The following is a 10,701-nucleotide window of genomic DNA, read 5'->3' on the forward strand; positions in this document are numbered from 1 at the left end:
TTCTCAGCGCTCCTACCTGAATGGGTACTTGTATTATGCACTCCCCTCCCCCCCCCAGAAGAGAGAGGATCCAAACTCCGTTCCGGGGACTGCCTCCCCAGCACTGAGCCCAGGACCCGTGGGCTGCTCACATCTCCGTCCAACGGGCCCAGAGATGCGTCCTCCAGAGCCGGTCTCCTGCGACCGAGGGCTGCCGCTGCCCAGAGTGGAATGCCCGCGGTTCTTTAAAGATCCCACCTGGGGAAGGAAAGCCCGCAAAGCACACAGGCGCGGCCCACAGCATAATCCGTGCTGGACGGGACGCGGGGAGGCCGGCTGTGCAGGGAGGCTGGGGCTCGGCCAGTGCGCACGGCAGCCGGAACCCAAGGTGGGGCCGCGTCATCCGCCTGCTGGCGCTCACGGCCTCCCACCGAGTCCCGGACGGCGAGGCTGGGCCGGACCCAGAGCCGGGCTTCTAACCAACAGGGCGGAGCGGAAGGCATGAGGCTACACGAGCCCGCTGTCCCCCTCGCGGGCTTTCAGGAAGCCAGCTGCCACGCTGTGAGATCCCAAACCGGCGATGCCCCCAGGGCAAGGCGCGGAGGGCAGCTCCTGCCCAGCAGCCCGCAGGGAGCCGAGCCCGCGGTCCGACCGCCTGTGAGGAGCCTCATCCCGTCAGCGCCCCCGTGCGCCTTGGGACCCGAAGCAGAGCCCATGTGCCTCCTGACGCACACGGCCTGAGGCGGCAAGTGGGGTCTGACGGTCCTCCCGTGTCACCACCAGGACCCAGCCAAGCGGGCGCGCGCGGGCAGCGTCTGCTCCACGCCTCTGCCGGGTACCAGCCAGGTGCCCCTCTGCTGAGGATCCTGGGCTGAGCCGACAGAATCCGCACGTAAGCACGCACGCGCACCAACCCACGCATGCGCACGCACACGCACGCTCTCGCACGCACACGCACGCTCTCGCACGCACGCGCGCGTGCCCACGCACGAAGTCGTGCTGTAACAGGATCGGCTCTGTCACTGAAAAGTCCAGGCGTGGAACGGATCCAGGGACGGCTGGATCTGGGCCCCTGGATCCTGGGACTCTCGGTCGAGCTGTAATTAGTCGAGAAATGTGAGCATCTGTACCTGCCAGGCCCTCTTCTAGGCACAGAAGGTACGAGAACGTGAGGATTCCCGTCTTCCGGAAGCTCCTGTCTTCCTGGGTCGCTTGTCTGGGCCTGAGGCTCGTGTTGGTGTCCCGGACGGGACAACCAACCCCTTCTCGGGCTAGGTGTTACCTCCTGGACGTAAGACGTCCACCACCGCCCGGCCCCGCGAGCCTGGGACGGTCCGAGCTGCTCCTCTAAAATGGGGATGTTCCGCGTCCCCTGGGGACATCCATGAGCACAGTGGAGCCTCTCTGTCCTGTCACCTGTGATTGACATCGGGTGTTGGCGATACTCTCCGCATCGGAGCTCCCCGCCTCTCCTCTCGTCGCTCACATTTCTTTCCAAAGCTGAGGCCCGAAGTCTCCCACACTGAGCTCTCCTTCTCCTCCAGGACTGGGCAGCGGGGTTAGCAGGACAACTTCAGGCCCCAGCCACCAGTCCGCCAGCGTGTGCAGGCCCCCGAACAGCAGCCAGGTCCGGCGGGGCCCCTGGCATGCCAGGCTGCACAGGTATGAGGTCAGCCTCCGTCCTAACCTGGACGGGCTCACTTTTATGGGGATTCTTCACTTACCAGGCAGGAAAGTGGGCTCAGCCATTGTGGGGAAAGGTCACCGGTGAATCAGGGCCAAAATGATCCCCTCCCCTTGAGTGCCAAAGGCAAGTTGTTGAGAGAGGCCTGAAGGGATTCCATGAATTTCAGTGAGGACTTGGATGCTCAGAGGGCTCACCTAACCACATAGTTCCCCAGCTAATGCATGGCAAAACTCAGACTTGAAATGAGGTCCCAGAGTCCAGGTCCATGCCCCTTCCTTTCTGCCCCTCAGCATGCAGAGCCCTGGGCAGGTCCATTAGCCAGGGCATCTCTCCATGCAGAGGGTTGGCAAGATATAATGGCCTCTCCCAGCCCACAAAAGCCCCTCTTCCCTGCTCAGTCCAACATTAACTCCAAGATGATGGGGCCTGCTAATGCTCTGAGGTCTCCTTGGCTGTCCCAGATGGCCTTCAGGAAGGGAGGCATTGCCGGGATGGCACAGGAGAGGGGTGAACACCCTCACGGGTCCTCACGGCCCCCAGCCTTATTCTTATTTCCCTGAAAGGCATCTCCCACCCTTGATGGGGAGGCTGTGAGGCCTTGCCCAGCCAGGCCCATTAGCCCCCAGCCAGCTTGTGTGCAGCCTCCCAGTGGGTGGGGCGGGCGCCTTCCTGTACTTATGCCTCAAGCTCCCCTTCCAGCATCTCAGAGGGAGCCCAGTGAAGGTTCTTGGGGCATCCGAGGGCCAGGACTCCTATGAGGCCAGGGTGGGGAGCAGCCAAGGAGAGCTCAGAGCAGCCCTGTAGAGCTGGGAGCAGGGACCAGGCAGGAGCATCTTGGGGACCTGGGCCAAGTGTCCTGCCTCCAGGCATCAGAACCAGGCACCAGAACCTGGCCGCCCTTCCCGGAAGGACGGAGCACCGTGTCGGGAGCAGGTGAGAGCCTCACATTTTTACTCTCTGGGTGGAGGAGAGTATGGTGGTGACAGGCAATGCCTTGCAACTACCCGGGGAGAGAGTCCCCGATCTGCCAGGCGCAACTGGATGGCTGGGGCAGGTGCCTCGACTTCGCCAAGCTGGCATCGTCCAAATAAAACGGACTACTGAAGCCAAGCTCACAACCATATTTAAAGTGGCTCATATCGGGCGCCTGGGTGGCTCAGTTGGTTGAGCGACTGCCTTCGGCTCGGGTCATGATCCTGGAGTCCCGGGATCGAGTCCCGCATCGGGCTCTCTGCTCGGCGGGGAGTCTGCTTCTCCCTCTGACCCTAACCCCTCTCATGTGCTCTCTCTCATTCTCTCTCTCTCAAATAAATAAATAAAATCTTTAAAATAAATAAATAAAAAAAATAAAGTGGCTCATATCACCCCCCTGGGAGCCAGCCACATGGGGAGACCCCATCAGTGGTGACAGCCAGGGCCAGGACAAAGGGAGGACATGAAGGTGTCAGGTGAGCACAATTGAAGAAGACATACAGTTCGTTTGGGAAAAGCAGCAGGTAATAGGTTTGCATTTCTGTTAAAACATTATATGGAAATGCACAGAAAAAAAACCTTCAAGGTTGTAATCCCACTGTTAACAGTGAGACGCAGGGTGAAGGCACAGCAAAACCTACATCCTCTTGACCCTCAGGTCTTTTAAAATAAGACCGTTCTACTATCTCATCTAGGTGACTTTTTTAATGTTTAAAGTACAATGAGAAATGGGCAATATTAGCGGGAAACAAAACATTTCCCTAAGTCTTCAGTGGGGTAGACAAAAATTTAAACAAGGCTTCAGAGGACAGGAATACACTCAACAGATACTATGCTCTAAACCATCACCATCCCTGGGCCTTGGCTTCGTGCAGGCATGGGGCCAGCGGCTGGGAGGGCAAGGAGCGGCTCAAGTCAGATGCAGGCCTGCCGGAGGGGCTCACAGGCCGAGTGACACACCAGCGGAGCTCGGGGACCAGACCAGCAGAGGGAAGGTGGCTGGGGGAGGACGGAGGGCCCCAAGTATCTGTTCTAAGGAGGACACTAATCTTATCAGATCAAGACCCACCCTGGTGATCTCATTTCACTTTAATTAGCTCCTCCAGGCCCATCTCTGAGAGTCACTCTGCGGCTTGGTGCTTCAATGGATCATTTAAGGGGGACACAATTGGGTCCATAGCTGTCAGGAGGAGGTCCCCTCTCTCTTCAACCCCCCAAATCCCTCCTCTCTTTCCTCAATCCCAATATCTGACCCCCTTCTTCTCACCAGAAAGGAGGAGACTTCCCGCCTGGGGTCCCGCACCCTTGGTGGGTTCCCCCCGTCTCGCTTCTCTCCTGGGTGATGCTCACCTCCCAGCCAGCTGCCTGCCCTACCACCTCTGTCCCCAGGACCCCCCCTTGCAACCATGGACTCACCTGCGCCCTCAGGTCTCTCTCTGCTGAGTGGCTCCTGTCCTCAGCCTCCTGGCCCCATTTCTCTGCCCTCCCCACCCACACGCCCGTTACCACACAACCCTTCAAAAGGTCACCCACACTCCCTGACTCCACAGCTGCCTCCTCAGTGCGCTTGGGGGTCTCTGTTACTGAGAGATGCCCCTTCGGGGGGATCTAGGGAGCCACCCCTTGTACAACACACCCCTCCTACCCAGCACTCTATCCCTGCTCTCTGCTCTGCCCGCTGTGAGCTTGGCTACTAACGCTCCTATCCCAGCAGTTGTCAGCACCTCTGTGAGTTACTACCTGAAGCTGCATATTCTTGCTTGTCGACTGTCTCCCCTCAGAGCAGCATCCCCGGGAGGGTCTGGTAGCCCAGGGCCCAGAGTAGCACTGGCCTGGTCGGCCCTCTGTCCCTGTCAGCAGGGTATCAGGTTACTGCTGAGACACCCAGGTGTGCTGAGGAACACTGTACATGCACCCAGACGTGGGGTGGGGCACTGGACTGGGCGGGGGGCGGGGGGCAGTCAGCCCGCAGGGCGGCCGTGTGCTTCCCGCCCCACCCGAGCAGCAGGTGCATCCCCCATCCTCCATCCCTGGGAGCACGGCCCACTCACTCCTTACTTAGCTTGGGGTTGCGAGGACTCTCCTTTGCTGTGCCCAGCACCGGCCAAGGACCAATCACTAGTGGCTGAGGACGGTGTGTAAAGGGTTCTGCTGGCTGGGGAGGGGCCAGGGTAGCAGGGTCCCAGCCCCCTGCAGGGAAGTCAGTGGGTCCTTCACAGCAACCCCTCCACCTGGCCTCTCCCAGCCGCCCTCCGACCTCAGTACCTTCCGGCCCCACCCACCACAGGGACCCCACCTTGTTATGTACCCCCTGGGGGGGTAGCGGATAATTGTGTCTATTGTATATTTCCTGCCCGGGACTCTGAGTTCTAAAGGATCGTCTTCGTCTGTCTTGAATTTGCTGTGCACATGTCGTGTGCGTACGCACAAGGGCTGTGTGTGTGTGTGCGGTGGTTCTGTGTGTATTTGTACTATCGTAGGTGCATCTGCTACTGTGTGTGGGTATGTATCATGTACGTATGCTGTTATCTATCCACGTGTTACATACATAGAGCACTATGCACATAGTATCTGGCACATAGTGTAGGTTTGATAAATGTTACTTAAACTTCTGCGGACCCTGAGGGAGGGACTGTAAGGGTAGGGCTACCATGGAGGTTGTGTGGGTCATGGTACCATGCTCCCACTGTGGGTACAAACAAATGCGGGAGAAAACATCATCCCCCTCCTACCCCGGCCCAGGTAAGGTGGGGAGGGAAATCTCTAGGTGCTACAAGTGAATTTGCAACTAGAGCTGATGCCGATGGCCCAGGAAACATCAGGTGGGGTACAGGCTCCAGGAGCCAGGGCTTAGGTGGGGCTGGGGTGAGGAAGGGCTGTGGGGCTAGAAAGCATCTTGGAGTTGGAGCTTGAGCAGAGGTAGCTCCACAAGGCCAGAGCCCAGGAGGTCCCTGCTGCTTAGAGAAGCAGCTTTCTGCACAGAATGCCATTAGGAGCTTCTCCCTGCCTGAGACTGTGGGGGAAGGGTGTGTGAGCAAAGCCGGGGACTGATTTCAGTAACTAAAGCCCCAGATTTGCAGCATTCACAGGTACAGAGTCTGAATTTTAAAATACCTGCAAAATGCCAAATCTCCAAGCCATGAACCCCATCACAAACCTACTCCTGGACCAGTGAAATCCTGTAAATACCAACAGAAGCCAGTGCCAAATGCCTGGTAGTAAATCTAAGTACTGAAAATGAAGAGGTTCAGGGCGCCTGGGTGGCTCAGTCAGTTAAGTGTCTGCCTTTGGCTCAGGTCATGATCCCGGGGTCCTGGGATCAAGACCCGTATCAGCTCCCTGCTCAGCGGGGAGTCTTCTTCTCCCTCTCCCTCTGCCTCTCCCCCCGGCTTGTGCTCTCTCTCTCTCTCTCTCAGATAAATCAATAAAAAGAAAAAAAAAATGAAGAGGGCCACAACATAAAAGGTACACTTGACCGGGACACCATGATCATCTTGGATTTGTACCCACTTAACACAGTTTTTAAAAGCTGAAGAGGGGCGCCTGGCTGGCTCAGTCGGTTGGGCGTCTGCCTTCGGCTCGGGTCATGATCCCAGGGTACTGGGATCGAGCCCCACATCGGGCTCCCTGCTTGGCAGGAAGCCTGCTTCTCCCTCTTCCAATCCCCCTGCTTGTGTTCCTGCTCTCGCTATGTCTCTCTCTGTCAAATAAATAAATAGAATATTTTAAAAAATAAGTAAAAGCTGAAGAGAAAATGACAAAAGTTATTTGTGGTGGTTAAAATTATTTCTAGTGTTATGAAAGGTATTTCTAACTAATTTAAGGAAATTTAAATTTTAAGTATTTTCAGTGTTTTTTTATTTTAAAATATTTAGTCATGAACAATGAAGACACTACACACCAAAACTCATGAAACATCTAAAGAAATACTTAGGAGTACAACTACAGCCCAAAATACCCATTAGAAAAAGAAGAACAGGAGCGCCTGGGTGGCTCAGTTGGTTAAGCGACTGCCTTCGGCTCAGGTCATGATCCTGGAGTCCCGGGATCGAGTCCCGCATCGGGCTCCCTGCTTGGCAGGGAGTCTGCTTCTCCCTCTGACCCTCCCCCCTCTCATGTGCTCTCTCTCTCTCACTCTCTCAAATAAATGAATAAATAAAATCTTTAAAAAAAAAAAAAGAAAAAGAAGAACATTTGACAATTACCTAAGCGTTCAATACAAGAAGCTGAAAAAACAATCACAAGGTGAATCCAAAGAGAGTAGAAGTAAAAGCATCAATTAAGAAAATTGGAAGCAAAGAAACAAGAGATAAAAAAAGTTCTCGAAAAAGCAAACCTCCAGCAAACTGATTTTTAAAAAAAGAAGTGGACACACAAATTTAAAATGGCAGATTGAAGTAGGGATTTAAAATTTATAAGAGAATATCGTGTAGAGTACTTAGAGTATTATACCAATAAATGTGAAACCATAAGCATGAATAATTTTCCAGAAAAATAATATTCCCTACTCTAACTCAAGAAGAGATTCGAAATCTGAATAAACCTAACACGTTAAATAAATTGCAGTTGTAATTTTCTTTTTACAACGCCATGCGTGTCCACTAACGATCACATAAAAATTACCAGACCAGATGGTTTTACCTTCTGCCAAATCTTCAAAGAAAGATAATCCTTACATGCTACAAATTGTTCCAGAGGGTAGAGAAAAAAGGCATTCTCTCCAAGTCATTTTATGAAACCAGTATAATCTTACCACTTTGAAATAAAAAACAGGCAAGGATAGTACCAGAGGGGAAAATTATGGGCGAATTTCACTTATGAACATGGCTGAAAATTTTCTAAATAAAATCAGGATACCTGGAGGGGCAGAGGTGGGGAGTGACCAGAGCAAACAAAAAAATGGTCTATCCTGAAAACGTAAGGATGAATAAACACGAGAAAACTTACCACTATCTATCCACCTCGTAAATAGACAAAGAGGAAAAAAAGTGATTAAGTAGATGCAGAACAACAATTGTGATAAATTCCATCATTTATGATAAAAACTCCCAGACAACCCGGAAGGGAACTTTCTCGCCTTGATAAAAGCTAATACCACAAACTCAGGGTAACCATCACATCCGATAGAGAAATTTTAAGATTAGGGAGAAGATAAGCATGCCTGATTGCAACCATTTGCTCAGCAGACTACTAGATATTCTGATCTGTGCTATAAGACATGAAAAGAAATTAGAGGGATGAGGATAGCAGCATACAAAATCAAAATAGTCAACAGAAAAACGGATAGGTATGGTCCACTAAATCAGGACATTTGCCTGGTTAATAAAAGCTACAAGAATCAGGGCACCTGGGTGGCTCAGTCGTTAAGCGTCTGCCTTCGGCTCAGGTCATGATCCCAGGGTCCTGGGATCGAGCCCCGCATCGGGTTCCCTGTTCGGCGGGAAGCCTGCTTCTCCCTCTCCCACTCCCCCTGCTTGTGTTCCCTCTCTCACTGTGTCTCTCTCTGTCAAATAAATTAAAAAAAAAAAATCTTTAAAAAGCTACAAGAATCAAGAGTGTTCCTCCACACGAGCAATGATCAAGAGGAAAATACAATAGAGGCATTTCTGTCTCTAGCCACAAGGGAGGAACTGCTACTGGACCAGCCCTCTCACTGGCAACAACGGGAAAACTGGAGAAAAGAGAAGACTCAATTGTGTTCAGATATTGGGCAAGAGGCATTCCGGAAGTGTGAACTCTAAGAGAAGGGAAAGAGAAGAGATGAGCCCTGGGATCACCCCAGCTTTCTGCCTGGAGGTGTTCTCTGGATAGTGGCACAGACATGGGGAAAGCCAGGCAGAGCTCGGTGGTCTCCATGAAGGATGAAACTTGGTGAAAGGGGCACAGAACACGTACTGAGTGGCTGTCAGCCACACAACACCCAGAGCTCACACAAACCCACATACATATTTTAAACACACACGCACATAAAAACAGTGTGTAGGAACAGGGAAAGCAGAACAGCAAGTTTTAAGAGTCCCATGTGTAAACGGGAACTTGATAAGTCAACAGGGAAAAGACAGGCTGTCTGGGAGACAGTTTTGGGAAAACTGGCTCGTAATATGGAGGAAAACTCGAGCTGTGTCCTATCTTTATCCCACATAAAAATAGTTCCAGCTGGACTCAAGACCAAATTCTGGATGGGGAAAAGTATAAAAGTAACAGAGGAAAATACAAGGGGACATCTTTTTTACACAGGGATGTGGAATATTCTGAAAGCCACAACATTTTGGGGTGAAAATGTAGTGGAGTTGATTATACCAAAATTGAGCACATCTGTGCACTCAAGTTCACAACACAGAAAGCTACCATACTGAAGAGAGCTCTCAGAGAATGGCATCTGCAGTGTCTAAAACCAGCAAGGATTCAGACGCCTGCAAATTAAGACGGAGCAGAAAGGAGACCCACGTAAAAAGGGGGCAGCCACTTTGAGCAGGTGTTCCAAGAAGGGGAACCCCGGGGGTGGCGGGTAAATGAACTAATTCTCAAGCTTGCTGAGACTTGAACGAGACCGTGTACCACAGCTGGATGAGTAAAATCCCCGAAGACAACCCCCAGGTAGACACACTGGACACAACTCCAGAGGTGCTGAGCTCCCTGGCCACGTTCATCTGTGCGTGCGGCATGATGGGCAATGGCCTGGTGGTCTGGCTGCTGACCTGCCGGGGTCCAAGGACCCCCTTCTGCATGTACGTCCTCCACCTGGCCGTGGCTGACCTCCTCTTCCTCCTCTGCACGGCCGTCACACTCTATCTAGAAACCCCCGTGCTGGCCTACGAGGTGATGCAGAGAGTGAAGTTCTTCGCCTACACCGCCAGCCTGAGCCTGCTGACGGCCATCAGCACGCAGCGCTGCCTGTCCTCTTCCCCATCTGGTACAAGTGTCACCAGCCCCAGTACCTGTCAGCTGTGGTGTGTGCCCTGCTCTGGGCGCTGTCCCTCCTGATGAACGTGCTGGCCTCACTCTTCTGCAGCAAGTCCTGGTACGGCGTGCAAAAGCAGTGTTTCACGGTGGACTCCGTCTTCAGCTTCCTCATTATGGGGATCTTCACCCCAGTGATGACCCCGTCCAGCGTGACACTCTTCGTGCAGGTGTGGAGGAGCTCACGGCAGTGGCGGCAGTGGCCCACGCGGCTGTACGTGGTCCTCCTGGCCTCCGTCATGGCGTTCCTCGTCTGCGCCCTGCCCCTCGGCATCAGCTGGTTCTTCCTCTACTGGCTGGACGTGCCCCAGGAACAGAAGGCTCTATTCCACCACGTGGCATGCCTCTACTCAGCCCTGAGCAGTCGTGCCAATCCTGTCGTCTACTTCGTGGTGGGCAGCCAGGGTCGCCGGGGCCTGTGGGAGCCCCTGGGGGCTGTACTCCTCAGGGCGCTGAGGGAGGAGCCTGAGGGGGAGGGGAGGGAGACACCCTCCACCGGCACCAACGAGCTGGGGGCCTGAGACCTGGGGCGCCCCCCAGATCTGCATGCCCGCCCTGCCCGGTGCCTGTCTGGCCTGCTGTTAACAGCCCCCAAGACTTGCCTCTTGCCTTCTCAGGGTCCCTTTCTTCTATGCCAAGCCCCCCACGGCTCGGTGTGTCCTGGCGCTCACAATGGGACTCATGGGAAGACGAAATGCAATTTGTCTGCTCCCGCCTGTCAGAGGGCTCAGGTTCGCTTTGAGGCCTGGCCTGTGGAAAGCTGATTCCCTTCCCAGTCTCTGCAGGTGAGTAGCCTGCTTCCCTTTAAGTGGGAAAGCACTTTCTCCCAGCTTCCTTCTCTACCCTCCAAGGACATCTTTGCCCCGGAGGCAGGGTGTGGTTCCTGTGACCCTGTGGCCTGGTGCTGGTCCTTGGGCATCAGCTGACCTCCAGGGGGATGCCCCTGGTCTGCCTTCCACCAGGTGTCCTGTTGACCCCCTCCGGGACCTCAGGCCTCGGCCAGCCAACCGTGTCCATCACTGACCAAACTCACTGGCGGTAAGCCAGGAAACGGCCTCATCCTCCACGTGGCCCAGGCCAGCGCTTGAACCCCGGCCTTTGCC

General features: G+C 54.0%; 1 protein-coding gene across 1 annotated transcript; it reads left to right on the forward strand.

Annotated features, from left to right (window-relative positions):
* Positions 1-9,205: 9,205 nt before the first annotated feature.
* MRGPRD (MAS related GPR family member D) lies at positions 9,206-10,119 on the forward strand. Its single transcript, XM_021685278.1, is given in 2 exon segments — positions 9,206-9,530; positions 9,533-10,119. Coding segments are annotated over 2 exon segments (912 nt in total).
* The last annotated feature ends 582 nt before the right edge of the window (positions 10,120-10,701 follow it).

The sequence above is a fragment of the Neomonachus schauinslandi genome, chromosome 11 (assembly GCF_002201575.2).
Source record: "Neomonachus schauinslandi chromosome 11, ASM220157v2, whole genome shotgun sequence".
NCBI classification, from domain to species: Eukaryota; Metazoa; Chordata; class Mammalia; order Carnivora; family Phocidae; genus Neomonachus; species Neomonachus schauinslandi.